At 44.7% G+C, this 18,036-nt stretch overlaps 1 protein-coding gene across 4 annotated transcripts in view; it reads left to right on the forward strand.

Annotated features, from left to right (window-relative positions):
• Positions 1–18,036, forward strand: part of LOC138529547 (ly6/PLAUR domain-containing protein 3-like) — a 407,116-nt gene that overhangs the window by 198,030 nt on the left and 191,050 nt on the right. For all 4 annotated transcript variants that reach the window (XM_069640840.1, XM_069640842.1, XM_069640843.1 and 1 more), the window contains one exon: positions 1,501–1,576. In XM_069640840.1, coding sequence (XP_069496941.1) covers positions 1,501–1,576 — 76 coding nt within the window. The remainder of the gene's footprint in view (positions 1–1,500; positions 1,577–18,036) is intronic.

Below are 18,036 nucleotides of genomic sequence, written 5' to 3' on the forward strand. Positions count from 1 at the left end.
AGTTATCAGAAACTTAATCTTTATTTGGCACCTCCAGAACAAAAGTTGATTGGTGAAAGGTTTATAATGAATTTTAACCTATGGCATTACTCTGGGCAACCCTCCAGACCATCATGCTTCGCCTGCCAGGCCATTACAAAAGAGGAAATACCAAATGCAAATCAGGCTATGCACCTTTGGCAACACTTTCAAAGTAATAAACAGGGGTTGCCTATTTAATTGCATATAAAATTGGTGATGGTGCATGGCCGTTCTTAGTTGGTGGAGCGATTTGTCTGGTTAATTCCAATAACGAACGAGACTCCTCCATGCTAACTAGTTACGCGACCCCCAGCGGTCGGCGTTCAACTTCTTAGAGGAACAAGTGGCATTCAGCCACACGAGATATCTGTTCTCTCTTGGCACTGTGCACCTGGCCACCCTCTGTGCTCCGGGCCCAGGTACCTGCTCACCCTGCCACCCTCAAGCACAGCCTCCTGCCACTGCTTACACTGGGGTTTGTATCTGTACCCATAACGCCCCCCCTTTTTTCTTTTTGCACTTATCAGACCTACCCTGTCTGCTGCCTTAAACCTAGCACTTACAAATTGCTGGCTGCACTAAAACAATTTGTTGTCTTTATTATTTATTTATTGTTATTTATCTGTTTTTCCTCTGCTTCGCACTTTCCACTTCTCCCCCCTTCCATGTACTTTTCCCCTCCCCCTCTCCCATGCACTTGCGCGTTCTCACTTTCACTGGGCCTAGTAAGATCGCTGTTTTGTGCTCCCCTGTTCCCCTGCCTTGCCTTGTCGTGCTCTGAAACACTTGTGTACGAGCGCGATAGAAATAAAATATCAATATCAATATCATTATGTAAGATTATAACAGCCTGTTGGCTCTCCTGTTCCGTCTGTTTTTTTTTTTCGAATGCTACAATAAACACATTATTGATTTGTAGGGACAAATTTGGCTTATTTTGGGTAACAAGGGATTAGAAATCTATTTTCTCAAACAGAGTAAATTAAATCAGTTTGTCAAAAAATTGCAGAACGTGATGTTCAGCATCAATGAATGAGACAACATGTCAGAGAGAATAAATGTGTGGCAGAGAGGTGTCTGCAAGAGTGGCAGAGAGGTGTCTGCCATGATCTGCCTAGACTGCAAGGAGTGAGAAGTATCCTCTGCACGAGCCTCTGCATGAGCCGCTTCTTGCAACTACTGCATGACTGCATGACTGATACAGCGAACGATTGCGATTTACCTTGGCCCTCCCACTTACCAGGAAGTGCCTATATTAGATCCCTGCTGTGCCCATCAGCGTGCACACATCCGGAAGTGCGCCAGAAGTTTACTGTTTGCTGTCTGGAATGTTGCTCTTTGTCTTTGACATTTTTTGGAAAAGAATCAATGTGGACTTTTATTGTATTGACTGTACCTGGAAAAATACTGTTATACAGATTTAACATAAACTTGCAGTCATTTATACTAATATAGTTCTATTGTGTACTCTTTTTGTAGATTTACCTTGGCCCCTCCAACTTACCAGGAAGTGCCTATATTAGAACACGGCCAAGCGCATCGCGCACACGCATCCGTAAGTGCACCAGAAGTGTACTGTTTGCTGTTTGCTGTTTGCTGTTTGCTGGTTGAGGGTTGACGGGGCAGGTCTGTAATTATGGTTTACAGCTATTGAAAGCCCACACTGTGCTCATATTGTCATATTGTGTACTGGGCTGCACACATTCTACAGAGGTGATACACAGGGCCCTGTGTGGCTAGGCAGGAGCCACCATAACTGTAGTTTTCTGCACGGTTGTTTCGTGTTTCAATGTGCGAAACTGCAAAGGTGTTGGTGTATGGTGATAGCGAATCATTGACCTAATACTGTTTGAAAAAGCAAAGAGTCTGTATATGAAACGAGGGAGTGTCCATGCTAATACCGGAAGTGCGCTGTTATTTAATATCTACATATGTCTCCTATTGGACATCTTCTCAGAGTTTAATATGCATTATCATTCATATGATGATACGCAGATTTATGTCCGATTAAGAGAACCAGTGGAAGCTGTGGACAGAGTGGTAGCTTGTGCCAGCAAAATAAAAAATTGGATGTTCAACTTAATCCAGCTAAAACAGAGTATGTTTGGCTCTAAGCCAAAATGTTGTCAAATCTCTCAGCATATGTCTTGTCCTGCACTTTTTGCGGTTCCAGCAACTTTTGCATCTAAGGTAAAGAACCTTGGGTGCATCTGGCAGGCGAATCTGGGTAGTAATCTGCAGACAAATAAAAAGATAAAAAGGTAAAAGTCTATTATCTCCTCAGACTATTGAAACCCCTCCTGCCTCTTGTCTCAGAGAAAGATTGACCTTTAATTGTTGACACACTAGTAATCTCTAGACTAGACTATTACAATGGTTTGTTAACTGGAATTCCAAAAGGCCAAAACCAGCTCCTGTAGGTTGCTCAAAATGCAGCCGTTTGGCTGATCTATTCTTTACCCAGAAGCACACATATTTCTCAGTTTTGGGGAAATATTCACTGGTTACTGGTACAGCAGAGATTCCTGTTTAAGGTCCTCTGTCTGATCTTTAAGTGTTTCCAAATGACTGCCCCTTCATACCTTTCATCAAAGATCACTGCTTACCATCCTTACCATTGTTACGGCAACATTTGTTGGTAGTTCCACCGTCCAGGACTGTGTCCTGGGGCGATGGACGCTTTTCATGTGCAGGACCTTGTGCATGGAACTCCTTGCCACTTGAACTTCTGAAAATTTAAACACTAAGGGAGTTTTGAAAAAAGTTGAAAACTTTCCTTTCTGTATAACTGTGTATGAATGATCTGGCTTCTCATCTCTGCACTATTATATCACCTGCGCCCAGATGCAATTCTTTTTGCTTGGTTCCTTAATGGTTATCCATGCTATAATTATATAGATCAAATCAATCAATCGAATCATACCAGATTTGGTTGCTCTCACTAAGATTCTTGACAGTGGGATGTGTTCTACTTGATATTTTCTATCTACTGGGTTCTCCTATCTGCCCTTGCTGCTGCCCTCTTTTTATCCTCTTTTTATCCCTCTTTTTATCTCATCGCTACTGAGGTGGCTCAACTGATTGACTTGATGACCGGTGAGTTGTGGGTAAATCAACCACATACATATGGAACTGGTAGAGTATTGCCCATAGACTGCAAAAGCCTACACTGAAAACAAAAATGAAAAAAAAGAAATGTTGTGGGTTGCCGGCAATATACAGAAAACCCTACGCACTTAGGAGTGCAGTGAGGTCTGCTAGCAGAGCACAACGAGGACCTTCTGATGGGAGGCGCAATATTACTAAGAAAAAAGTTAAAACCTAAGTACAAAAGGTGCTGAGATAGGGGTCATTGAAGCCGTCAGGGATAAAAGGGATGACAGTAATATGGCCCAAGAGAAGATTACTACCTAAAACCAGCTCAAAAGCCCATACAGCCTATTACATGCACACAGAGTAAAAGAATGAATAACTCATTTGATCTTGATACGCAGCCAGATATGAACACCATTGACAATAATTCTCTATTGAATATGGTGTTAAACTTAAGAGATAATACAATAGATATACTCAGTACAAGTGGATATGCTCCTCCTAAAAATGAAATCAGAAATTAAATCACATTAACTGACATTGAATGAATGAATACCTTACTAGAAATAATAATAACAAAAACAAAGGGACCAATAAAATTGAGTTTCTTAGCAGCTATTTCCTCAGATAGATTCAAATGCATTGAGTCTCTCACATCATATACGCTAGCTGTCACAACTAGAACTAAGGGAGGAGGATATCAATCCCCTCTCCCGAACCACAGAAGCCGAATGGATCGACCCTCCCACCGTGGTTGGCATGGGTGCCTGGATTTTTGAAGTACAGGTAGCCACGTGGCAGCCAATGGGGGGAAGAAGGAGTTAGGGAAAACGGATGGACTAATAAAGGTAAGGAAGGGAAAACAACTAGACATAAACAGCAAAATCACATACAATTCCTGACTTGATACTGTAACACCCTGGAAACCTAACCTGACCCTCTCTACATCTCTACATAAACTAGTAGGACATAACATAATTTTTCACAAAATACATGGAGCAATATACATGACCTTTCGAATGTTAGTGACCATGAATTACAAAGCAATGACTTAAAGCTACATCAAACATATAGCAAGCAATGACACAGAGACAACAACATGCCCCAGTTATGGGTTGACACAATACTCCTGTACATAGCACGACCCTTTCCCCCTTGTGGAGAATACAAGGTGACTGAGGAAAGCAGATTTTAGCAGGCTTTTGGTCGTTTCTGGTTTGCAATCATATCCATGCCGTAATTTAGACCGTAGCATCAAAACATAGGGTTAATAGTAGCAAGTAGCACAATAAATACTATTTAAGAGGACACACTTCAAGGAAGCACACTTAACTAATGGTCCGGACGTTTCCTCATAACGTCCGGACATCAACGAGTTGAAGCGTTGCTCTATACATGTCGCCGCCGCGGCCCAGGAGGACACAGAACACACATAAACACTTAACTGAGTTCCGGGCCACTCCTGCGGCTGCCCCGGACCTGACGGAGGAGAGCAGATCACACATTAACCAGCGTTCACCGCCACGGCTCGGGAGATGCGAATGCTGCCATGCATGGTCAGCGTTAGTTCTTCAGCTGCATTGAATAGCCTGCCTCCGCCTCTCACTTCGCTGCTGCATTGCTGCTGCTGCTGCCGCCCATGCTCTCTAACATCAATCATCAGCACCTGAGCATGGGTGGGCGGCCGTTAAGAGCACATTCTCCTAATGCAAAGTGCCTGCAGCTGGTTACCAGCGCGCTTCAGAAAACTACACCCACTCCCCATTCCTGCTGGGAATTGTAGTGTTTTCCCCTATCTAGGCGATACACGTCTTCTCCTGCACCACAACCCCTGATTCCTGACAATAGCTTAAGAGAAACAACCTAATAAAAGAAGGAAGCCAAACCAAAAATTAATCCCTGAAGAACTATAAAAATATAGGGCACTACAAGGCTGGGTCTCTAGAGATATAACCCATAGTGGGGGTGGAAAACAAGCTCCTATGGATATAACTGAAAGGGAGGATATTGTTTGTAATGATGTTGAGCTATGGGACGATAATATGGAGAATTGGAAAAATGAGATACAGTTAACGAAATGAGACTAATTTCTACAAGCATAAAAGACAAATCCATATAGGATATTAATGTGGAGTCAAACACATACAGCATTAAGATCTGGGATTTGTTTGCCACATCCTGTAGCCCTTTCTTAAACAGAAAACATATGCTGGAACTAATCCATCAAATCCAGCATCCGAATGTCATATCAACCAAGGACATTACTAGAGTTGAGATTCCCCATACAGTGCAAGAATCAAACTGGGCGATCATCCACTCACTTTCACCCGTAATAGTGGAAATAATTATTGCATATGAACATGAGTTTAAATAAATTGTATTTCAATTTACTAGAGTCTCTAATATGAAACCTAATAAAGGCTTACAAAATAATATAATAAAAAAGAAAAGCACAGATCAGGAAATCTTACAGAAATTGGTTAAACATTTTTTAAGGATATGGTAAACCATCCCAAAACAGATGCCAAAAACTGTGAGGATGTGGATTGACAGAATAGAAATATGACTGCCAATCATTTATTGAACCCAGACATTTTTAGATTGCAATAGAATTGCCAGATCAATGATTTTGCAATAGACAAAGAAAAGCTAGAATACATCAAAAAGGTAGACCATTTGGTGGCTTGGTCATTGGTGCTAAGTGTCAACTTAAGATAAAAGAGACAGATTGGCTGGAAAATGTCCCATGCATATTGCCAGTAATCCTAGAGACTTTGGTGGAGAGGAAGTTGACACTTGCCCTGATCATAAATGTGTATAGCCCACCAAATAATGCAGTGACTCTGAAGATAATCGATGCCCTTGAAAAACAAATAGAGCATTGGACAAAGAAGGAGACTGATGCTCCATTTATAAAAATAGGCAACCTCATTTTTTAACGATTCAAGAAGCCTAGGAAAAACTGTGAGTCCAATATTAGCTCATTTAAAAACGAGCAGGGTGCCAGGACAATCTGGTACACAGGGGACAACAATGCAAAAACAGAACCCTGGTCTGCATTTATTTACGGAACTGGATTACACCAACTGTATATTGGAGAACAAGTTCTAATATCAAGGCAATACACATGGACTGTGGGCAAAAAACATCTTGGATAGATTATATACTTCTGTCAAACTCATTGTAAAACAAAATGGGAGAATTCATTTTGGTACCCACAACCCTAAGAGATCACGTGATATAAAAAAATTAGCATAAAATATATGCATCCAAAAGAATGATCAGTATATTACGCTCTAACAATTCGGGGAACAGATTATATTGGACAGAAAAAAGATAGAGATATGTACACAGAATATGTGTGATGCCTTGGAAACAGAAGGCTTGAGTGGTACTATATCTGTTGAAAAATATACAGAGATATCAGAATGTGTGAAAAAATGTATTATATATATTGAACGAAAGAAAAAATGTGATCATAAGGGATAAGAAATATGATAAAATCATAGTTAAAGAAAAACGTCACCACTATAAAGAACTGAGAACGCTTATGAAAGGAAATGACAACAAGGATATGCAATGGAGTAAAATAGCTAATAATAAAACAAGATATAAAAACTTTTTGCAAAGACACAAAGCAACCCAATTTACACTACTATGGCACTCATTGTTTAAGGTTCTAAAAAATACAAATTGTCATCAATTTTGGAATCTGTATCAAAAACATACATTAGGCCAGACGAATAGCACCAAAGAAATGAATAGCATATCAGAACGGATGTGGAAAAGCCACACAAATCCCTGTATAGTAAAGAAAACATGGGAGAAGTGGAGAAAAAAAAACACATTTGATTCAAAATGGGCTTTGATGCCTTGGGATAATGATGATATTGAGAACATAATTACAAAACTGAAACCATCAGGAACCCCTGGCCCCGATGAGATCCCAAATACAATATATAAAAATAATCCTGAAGGATGGGCCAACATCTGGAAACCCTCAATTTTGATACCAATATTTCAAAAGGTATCTCGTGATAATCCAACAAACTACAAACTGTTGGCAATGACAGATGTCTGTGCCAAGATTTTGAGGAAAATGCTGCTTGAGGAGTTGAACCTATGGAACCTATGGAAATTAGATCCAGTAATCAGAGGGCACTACTCGTGCAAGCAGGTATTAGCTACTGCTGTATTTGCAGTAGAAAAATCAGCAAGCGTTAACATGGGTGCAGCACCACTATCTTTCTGTCGCTTGCTCTCTTCGTGATACTAGAATGACCCATGAGCACACTGACCACACAAAGGGCTTTGGGATATGAGGTAATATTATCAAATCCAGCTATAAGGGTAGTGAGATGCAGGACTGTGAACCCGGCACCAAGCCCATAGTAGAAGCAGACTATGTACATTATTGCACCACAAACATAGAAAGTTGTGATGACATTCCGAGAGTGAGAGAAAAGCACTTGAGGGGGAGATGTACTTTATATTGACGGTTCAACATTGATAGACCAGACCATGGCAGAAAGACATACTGGGATGGCAGTAGTGAGGGTAAAAGCTGATAGAATGAGTGAAGTTGTAGAAAGCGCATAATTACTGTCACATTTCTCAGCACAGGCCACAGAGTTAGTGGCTTTCCTATTGGCATTGGAGCAGAGCAAAAACCAAGTGATAGTGTATTTGGATTCAGCCTATGTGACAACTACAGTCTACTCTGGGCTGTCTGACATTCTGATGGCAGGCTAGTGCAACATGCACTCTTATTGGGCATACTGATGGAGGCGCTCCGATTCCGAAAGGGCATAGCGCTCGCGAAGTGCCAGACCTAAATGAGGGGGGAGGATCCCATCTTCAGGGGTAATGAAGCAGCACACGCAGAAACGAAGCGTGCAGAATATTTTGGAGATATCCTAGACATGGAAACCCCCTCCCGAGTGCGTAGTTATTCACAGACTGTGGTACTAAAGGAGGGGTACAATGTGTTACAAGTGACACAAATAATGGACCTGCAAGGAAATGTGACACAAGAAGAAAAGGAGTTAATGACAAGAAGGGGGTGTTCTATATCCCCCTCGGATGCCCTATGGTGACAGGAAAGCAAGGGCAAACTAGTGAGGCCATTGTCTTCATCACACACTGCACTGACACAACTACACCTTCCTACCCACATGGGGAAAGATGCACTTGCTGCTCACATTGGAGAAGATTGGTTTTGTCCCAATTTAGTGGAACATGTGCCCTCTGCGTGGACAATTGCATTGTCTGTAAATGTTTCAAAGCAGGCCATACATTAAGGGTAGTGAGAGGAGCCATACCTCGCCCACTGGGTTCATTCCAACACCTTCATGTCGACTATGTTGGCATGCTCCAATTATGCCAGGGCTACCGCTACATTATAGTGGTTGTGTTCCCATTTTCCAAATTGATCGGAGCTGGTTTTTGTTCCAATCCTGATGCCCTTAGTGCAGCATAATTCCTGGTTAGGGAGATTTTCCCAAGATGGGGCGTGTGTGAGGTCCTGCAGTCTGACAATGGCCCACACTTCGCCAATTAACTATTCCAACACATTGCAACACTATTAGAGACACGAGTTCTCTTGTGCGTGTCACCCGCAAGCGAACAGATTGTGCAAGCACCACAATGGGCTGCTTAATTAGATGACCTCAAAAATAAAAGTGGCCCTGAACAATAGGTGGATCCATTGTTTGCCTTTAGCTTTATTCACATTGCACAATAAACCAGGGTCCTACCACCACTTATCCCGACATGAGTTGGTAACTGGACGATGCATGCGACTTCCCCTGGCTTTAACTGATGCAGAATCTGTGTCTAGCAGGACCCTGCCAGGGCCACAGCAACAGGTGCCACAAGCGCCATTATGGCACAGCTGGACGTCATAGAGGCCAGAGGAAGATCGAGAGCATGGCACGTGACAGCAGGGGTGCGGCAAGGAGCATGGCACGTGACAATGCATGCATGCGTATGGCCGTGGAGGCAAGCACTGCGGCCCTCACAGGGTTTGGCCAGCAAGTCCATGAATTGTGTCAGGGAAAATCTGCACATGCAGAACAGATGCGGGAGTCAAACAATCTGCTCTGCCAGCAGCTGCAGTTGGCTGCATCTGTGCCATCTACCTCCATCACCCCCACAGAGGTGTCCCAACAGGGGTCACCCAGGTGGAGGTCACAGCACCCGTTGCAACATGGGTCACCTGATGCAGGTGTGCATGGGAAGCCTCCACATCCCTATTAGATGCAGACTGCACTGTTGGCCTGAGGCCCGGACACATGGACCTGGGTGGGAAGAGGAGTTGTCTGTGTGCTGGGGAGTTGGTGGGTGGGGGTCAGTGGGTCAGTGTGCTGGGGAGTTGGTAATGGGTTGGGGGTTAGTTTCACACTCATTAAAGCCTGTTGAAACCTGAGAAAATGTAAGGACAATCATGATTGTGTACAAGTGCTCTTTATTTATTTTTTATTTTTTAAAAAAATGTATTTATTTACAAGTATGTACAGTAAAGACATCAAAACTCAGAAATTACAGAAATAAACGTAAAAGAAACAAAAAAAAACTAAAAGAAATCATTAAACACATTCCAGATCTTCTCATAAATAGCAGCTTGCTTTTGAATTTGTAAATCAACTTTTCTGTTCTGGACAGGCAGTGCATTTCATGGACCCATTCCTCAAATGAAGGAGGGATCCTACCCTTCCACCTTCGGAGAATCAACCACTTGGCCACAATGAAAGCCCTAAAAAAACACTTTTTAAGTGCAGAGCTGACATCAGCCAACCCTGAATCATCACCTAGGATCACCGTCCTAAAATTCAGGACCAACCCTCCACCTGAAATCCTGTCACACACATCACAGACTTTATTCCAAAAATCTCTGACCCGCACACAGCTCCATAGCATGTGTTCCAGTGACCCAACTTCCTGAACGTAATCCCAACAATCCTCACTGTCAGTCATGCCCCTTTTATGAAGTGTTTCAGGACACCAATACACCCAATTCAGAATCTTAATTTGTCGAGACCTTTCGCTCAGATTTAACCAACACAAGGAGACATTACTACACATATTCTGCCAGGTACCAGTTTCAATCTCAGACCCAATTCCCTCACTCCAAACTCTCCGCAAATTATCATTACTTTGATAATGTGATACGAAAAGCTTGTATAGTCTACTGGCCAAACCACCTTCCTTCCCACCCGTATCAGCCAGAAAAATATTCACATCCAAAGTGTCAGACCAGTCAACCTCACCCACAGACCTCTTCAGGCGTCTATAAGCAGAGTACGAAATGCCCCCCAAATTCCATCTCTCCCTCAACTCAGCCGCAGTCATCCACCGATCATCATTTCCCAAATCTGAGATCTGTTTAATACCCATAAGCAACCAATCCGGCCAAAAAAACTGTCCTGGAATTGTCCTTAATCATATGAATCAGCCAGATAGAGGCATTCTTGCATTTAAATGCGTCATGACCTAGCAATGACAAGACTTCCACCCATGAGGCGCGCAAAAATGTTGTTGTCAACAGACTACCTCCAGAAATCTTTGTATTTGTGGACAACAAGGCTTCGGGGCCCAACAGCACATAGGCATTCGACTCCGCCACCGCCCAGCTGTTCAATTCACCTCTCAAAAACGGAACAAAAGAATGAGCCGAAAAGGCCAAATGGTAAGCCCTACAATTTGGGACTCCTAAACCACCCAAATGTACCGGAAGCTGCAACTTCCAAAGACTAAGTCTCAGTGGTTTTCTGTCCCATAAAAATTCCTGTACAAGACGGTCCAGATCTCTCCAATAACAACACTTAATTTTCAATGGAAGCATGCTAGATACAAAGTTAATTCTGGGTTTCAAATTCATTTTCAGGGCATTGACTTTACCCCACAGTGAAAGATTAAGCAGTGACCACCTTTCCAAATCCAATCTACTATCACGAACAACCACACTCATGTTTTCATCAACCATAAGGGAGACAGGATAAGTTAGCCAGATCCCCAGATAGCGCAAACACACATCACAGTAAACCCCAGCCCCGTAACCAGAGTCTTATCACACCTGCTGGACAGGGGCAACACTTCCGATTTCAAGTGGTTAATCTTGTATCCTGACCAATCATGATAATCAGACAAAATCCTCATCAGACAGGGCAGGGACACTTCCAAATTCTGCAGTACCAACAAAAGATCATCCGGATAAAGCCATGCCTTTTGAACCACACCCCAACAATTAACACCTTGCAAATCCGGTTAATTTTTGATGCAAATGGCTAGTGGCTCAATCGCTAAAATGAACAGCAGAGGAGAAAAAGGACAACCCTGGTGCGTGCTGTTTATTTTAAATGTGCAGTTTGTGGTATGTGCGCATTCAACATGCAAAACAAATGGTCTATCAGCACCTATCTGGCCAACGTCCCCTCCCTCATCCCATCCCAGTTTGTGAGAGCGCTGGCACCGGCCACATGCTCATCATCACTGTCATCCGCTGGCGGTTGCCTGTCTGCGCCGGGTGGTAGTGGCACATTCCTCTGGCAGCAGATGCTGTGCAGTATGGCAGAAGTGAGGACCATCTTCCCAAATTTTTCCGGCGCATACATTTGTGCCCCTCCAGTACGGTCCAGGCACCTGAATCGTGGCTTCAATAGTTCAAAGGTCTGTTCGATATAGATGTGTGTTCTTTTGTGGGCATGGTTATATGCTTGATCTGCAGGTGTGCAGGGATCGCGCACATGGGTCATCAGCCATGGAAGCTGCGGGTATCCTGCGTCACCTGCATTGGATGAAATGAGTACATCAGGCCTACATCCCCTGCATGGTTGTGCAGTGACAAATCATTATTACGCTATGCACTGTGGTCTTCCTTGTCTGCAACAGGAACATGCAATGTGATTGGGTGATTGGTGTACATCCATCATGTTTCATGCCATGCATCATCTGACCCGTACATGCACCCTATGTGGTTGAGTGGGCTGTCCTCTGGCGGCTGACAGTTGCCTGGACATGGGATGACTGCTGTGGCATGTGTGGATGCTGCATCATGGGAATGGGGGTGTAAGTGCCACTCCTACTCATCATGTGCAGTCATGTAACCGCTTCAACTTGGAATAGGGTGTAGTCATGTTCATGGGTTTGCTCCTCTACAAGGGATGCCATGACCCTTGTGGCCCGGGGTCCACTTGCACCAATCCCTGTGTATGATTGGCACATCGGTGCATAGAGACCCTCAGGATCGGGCTATCGTTGTGACTGGCTGTTCATGGAGAGTGGGCATTTGTATTTGGATTTGCCTGTATCAGTGGATGGTGAAGAATTAGCATCATGGTCACAATTTCGATTTTGGTTTCCAAGCATGCTAAGGTGCACTCATGGGTCACTCTCTCTGGGATGTTGATGTGCATGTTTGCAACTGATAACCAACAGTGCTTTAGGGGCTAGGGAGTGTGTTCCTCTCACTTTGCATTCCTGTGTGGTGCCTTGGGTGGAGTTGCTCTTGGGTGTCAGGATGTGGCGCAGCACTGCAGCACAGACAAGGTATATTCTGGTTGTTGTGGTCCCATGTGTTGTAACGTCTGCAGCAGTGTGTGTCCATCACCCTGTGCGGGTCCAGGTGTGGTGCTGTGTGCAGGTTCCCTTGGGTGCCTCCGTACTTGGTACTGTGCTGCTGCTTGCTGTGGCTCCAGGTGGCATGCAAGGCTTCCTGTGGCTATGCCACCCCCTTCATTTCTTGTGCTTTGAAATGAATTTCTGGCAGGGTTTGAACTCACCCACTATCCATGTGCCTTGTCCTCTTGGCCTCTTCATGTAGGCCGGCAGTGTGCTGTTGCGCAGCACCATGGAGTCGTGGGTGGATCCAGGTTAGCGGGTACAGAAGTGGCTGATGGTGAGGTCAGGCCCACAGGTAATCTGGACATTCATTGAAAGGAAATGTTTTCGATTCCGGTACGCTGCCTCATAGGTCTGGGGTGCAACCAGTGCAACATATGTACAGTCCAGGGCTGCAATTAGATTGGGCAATTGTGCAATCCCATACAATTGTGCCTTCAGTTCATTCACCTGTGCCTGGGTGGTGGGCAGTGCCATATGCTGGTTCATGTTTCACAGCAGTGCATCCAGCACTGGCCCAGGACTGCACTAAATGTGGACTGGGCCATGTCATGCATCATTGCTACTGAGTGCTGAAAGGTGCACGCCCCCAGTAACTGCAGGACTGTCACCAGCTTGATGAGTGGGGGCACCGTGGTGCAGATAGCAATCCTGCTCCCAATGTCCCCTTCAATAGTGGCCAGCAACTGGCCAGCAACTGGTTGATGGTAGCCCTGTCCAGCCTGTACTCTGCTACCAACTGGCCATCCATCAGGGCCCAGGGTGATAGCCTTACCCAGGGATGGCTGCATGGCTTGTTGAGGCTGGTCTCCTCCTCCTCTTCATCCCCCAAAACCCCTTTTCTCACTGTGCCCTGGCCTGGTTGTCAAGACTCTGAAGCTCCCTGCAACAAATGGCACCATGGTGTTGAGAATTGTGTTTTATGCCCGGGTGGGTCTTTTGTAGCCCTCTGGTGTGCATTGTTTGCACCTGTGACTTTATTCCTGTGACCTGGGTTGATTTACCTCATGCAAGCAGCTGGGGGTATTTCTAACGGTATTAACCCCTTTTTTCCAGCACCAATAGCGCTGGTACTTGTGATAGGTCTGTAATAGCGCTGGCAGGATTTACAGTAGTGATTACGCAGAGCAGTATTGGTGACTCTAGTACTGTTACCGCCAGATTTAAGGGCTACCGCCCAACTCGTGATGAGGTCCATAGCTATTCTTCATGAAAGTGGCAACTGTTATTGGTTGTGCTCCATGATTCTGACCATAAAAGTGATGGGTGGAAGGCTTCGAATGAATCTAAACCACTGGCAATTGCTCTGGGCAACCTTCTACACCACCGTTTCTTAGCCCATCTGCGCCATTGCAAAAGGGGACTAGCCATGTGCAAATCAGTCAGCAGCTGCCGCCACCGAAGGTAGCAGCCCAGCCCGAACTGCTAGGCCAGGTCCCCTCTGCACAGAAAATCAAGCAACCCCAGCCATGTTTCGGCCTTGTTGGACCTCCTCAGTGAGGTGCAGCCTGGTTCCCTGTGGCTCAGCGAGCAAGGGACCCACGTCTGGGCATACCTTCTCTCACAAGGAGAAACAAACTGCCCACAAAAGTGATGGGTGGAAGGTTTCGAATGAATGTCCATGATTCCCCAGGATCCCCAGCCCACGACGCATGACGGGCCAATTTGTCAATTTCGTTACAAGGTCCTAAAGCCAAAGAAGACCATTTCCCAGGTTATTCTTTCATGCCTTCCTGATCCATTTTACCCAAGCATATCCATGATTGCGCAGCGGAAGTCCCTCAGTGATTGAAATTCTTTGTGATCCATATTGTGTGGGAAAGCTTATTTTTACCGCACTTGCACAATACTACGCCCACAGGGTTTGAGCTAACCTGTACTAACAATGTAATAAAGCACTTTTTGATGAATTTCAGGTGGGTTCATCGTCACACTTGGAACTACACACAAATCCAAAGCGGAGTAAATTACGGGTATCATTGTTAGAAGTGTAATAGTGATGGTTTGCGTTTCCATTTCTATCTCCATTTTACTCTCATTGGTTGTCGAAAATTATTCTTTGTAGAAGGGCAAGCTTTGGCCCCTACTAATGTGACCCCAGATCCGGCAGGTGTGGCTACCATGTCAAGTCAGGCGATAAGCACTGCCAAACCTGTAAAAAAAAAAAGTAGACGCAGTGCTAATTTAGATATAGGAAGAGTTGACTCCTATCTAACTGATACCGCCCGGGTCTCTAATAACATATGGTACAAGCACATGATCAAAGTAGGCAAACAAACCACTGGCGATAGCTGCTATGTCTGCTCCCTCATCCCCTATGCCATGAGTGGTGCATCCAGAACGTGTGTGGCAATTGAAATCCCAGCAGGAAGAGCATATTGTCTCATGTACCTATTGATGTGTACCACAAGAGGAAGATTCCAAGGGAAAACGGCAACCTTAAGATGGATTTCTAAAAACACTTTCCCATATGACAATATCTATGTAAAGACCCTAGACATGATGGATGATTATTGGAAAAAAGATCAGGCAATAGAATACATAACTGAAGGCCCACAAAGGGGAGAAACAAGAGCCATAACATTAAAAGAGTTACCCTGTCCCAAGAGGGGGCCAGCTGAAATAGGGGGAGAACCAGGATGCTGGGAAGGACCACAGATGCTGGTGTATGGCAAGTATACACAGCTGATGGATGGAAAAGAGGAGTGGTGGGGAGCAGAGCACATACGCTCCTAACAGTTCCAGTTTGCATAGTACAAGAAGAAAATTACAAATGCTTAAAAGAATGGAAAGTAAGTGCGAAGTTACTAACATGGGTAGACAATGAAGCTGGGCCTATGCATGCCCATAGTACCAATCAACGAAGCAGCATTATGTTTCCAGAACGATGGTCCAGTGAAAGTTGGAGAAAACAAAGAATAAAAATTCCAGGCATGAAACAACAGTATTAATGGATGCCTGCGGATCAAAGGCGTATGAGAAGTTACCACCTAACTGGGGAGGAGTGTGCTCACTAGTGCACATAAACTCACCAGCACTGGTAGTACCACAAAAGGACATAAAGATGGATGAGTTTCCTAAAATGGACTCTAACAGAAGAAAGACGAGATCTGTTGAACTAACAAGAGTGAAAAGAGGAAACTATGTACAATAGCAAGGACATAACAGACATAGTATACACTCACACCGCCACCCCCACAGCCCCACCTCCTTATGGGTGCTTTCCTCTACAGCCCACCGCATGATACACCATCCCCCAGTATGCACCCCAAACCGAGCCCAGGTATGGAACCCCAGTGAGGCGTAACAATACAGCACAGGACCCATTGTTTTTGGAAGTAGAGAATAGGGTGCTGTGATGAATCCAGCGAAATCATCACTCCCTCTCTGGGGAAATTCTCTTCTGATATGGCCTGGGAAGGGCAGCCGCTACCTGATCCCGACCCTGGGTGTGGCTGCCTCAGGGAGGATCATATGTGGGTTGAGGACCCTCATCAGAGCGAGAGGGACATTTAAATACCTGTTAGCTGTACAAATGGGGAGAGTGACACCAGAGGGAGAGAGGCCGCAGAGAGAACTGCTGCAGAGAGAACCTTGCTGCACGTGAAGCCAGTCAGTGCTGCCCGACGCTGGAAGGCTGCTGGAAATGCTGTCCAGACAAAGATAAGAAGCCAAGGTCTTCTGTAGTGAGGTTTAGGACAGTACAAGTCTGTCAGAAGATGCAGGAGACCACACGAGAAGCGGAGAAGGGGCAGAATGCTGTTCTAAACCACCAGCAAGACACAGCAACCACAGGATGATGTAAAGAACGCTGGAGTAGCCAAAACAAACGGGTGAGCCTGAAAGGCCTGCCAATGTTAATGGCTGAACACAGTGGTGGCTGCTAAATTTAGGCATCAAGTGCCAGGCACTGGCCCCCTTGCTTCTTAATAAGGTAAAAGGTGTAACGTTTGATTAAAAATGTCCATACGGCTTTGGCTAGGTCAAAGTGTGACATTGTTAGAAACACAGTGGATGAAACCGTGGCTTGGAAGAAGCAGCATACATAGGTATTGGAGACAACGCTATGGGTGCCAAGAGCATTCCAGTCTATTAACCCCAGGTAGAAATCCTTTCCACAGGATGATAGCAGGCAGGATGAATGAGCTTGAAGATGTGGCAGATATGCAGCATCGAAGGTTCGGGAGAAGAGGAACAGGAAGGAGAAGGAAGTCCAGAGGCCAAGGAGCACTGGAGGCAAGACACTGGAGAACTGAATGAGTGAATACAAGGAGATAGAGGAACATCTGCACAGCAGGAATGGCCCCTGAGCATTGCAACATGTCAGTGGTTGGTTACTCTGCAAAGTTATCATTGTGATCCAGACAGGTAACATCTATGGGCACCATCTCGGTAAAGTTGCATTGTGAACATGGAGTGGAAAGGTTGCCATCTTGGTATGGTCAATAACAGGGGGAAAGCGCTGGGTAGCTAGGGAATGAGCACTAACATCTCCACAGGGACAACGCATGCAAGTTCCTGACATACATGCCCCAGTGCCAACATGATCATCATATGCATTGTGCATGCATGGTGGCCAATGCCTGTACAGGAGTTTGTTGCATTGCCTGGGCTTCTTCAAAGGATTTGGGGGTGGGCCCCTCAGAAGGGCTCACAGGGGAATTCCCACATTTTGTGTTAAGACACTGCTTGTCAAATGTGTGTTTGGGAATGTATATGTGTGTTTGGTATACGAGTTTTACCATTTGTTTACAACGTGTTTCCTTCTAAGAGATCATAGATTCCTATGTCAATTAACATTATGATGTTTTACTTTGTGAAGTAACTAAGGCCAACATATGGAAGGAAAAAGCTTGATATATATTTGGCCCAGTTCACAGAACTATTTTGACACAAGTCCAGGCAGGCGATGGTACATTTGTTCAATTCCATGCAAATAGTTGTGCCCTTTTCACAACAGTCATTAGAATGTGGAATGGTCTGAGAAGCACCTGCTGTTCTGTATGCACATACAAACCAGTCTCTTCCAGCCCTGGTTTTCGGGCTGCTCCACCCTGCAGTGAGTCAGGGATCATTGCAGCAAAGAGACCAATTGTGATTTGTTTGTTTTAAATAGCATAAACTTGTGCACATCATAGAGGCATGCAATCAGATGCTGATCCCACACACACTTCCCCTGATCTGTGCCCCATCGATCAACCTGGATGATAAAAGGGGGCCTGTTTGACGCATTTCGAAAGCACATTGTAATTGACAAATGGATTGTGCTTTGCTCTGCATAAACATGAACAGCATCCAATTACA

This window comes from Ambystoma mexicanum, chromosome 1q, assembly GCF_040938575.1.
Source record: "Ambystoma mexicanum isolate Mex_15411 chromosome 1q, UKY_AmexF1_1, whole genome shotgun sequence".
NCBI classification, from domain to species: Eukaryota; Metazoa; Chordata; class Amphibia; order Caudata; family Ambystomatidae; genus Ambystoma; species Ambystoma mexicanum.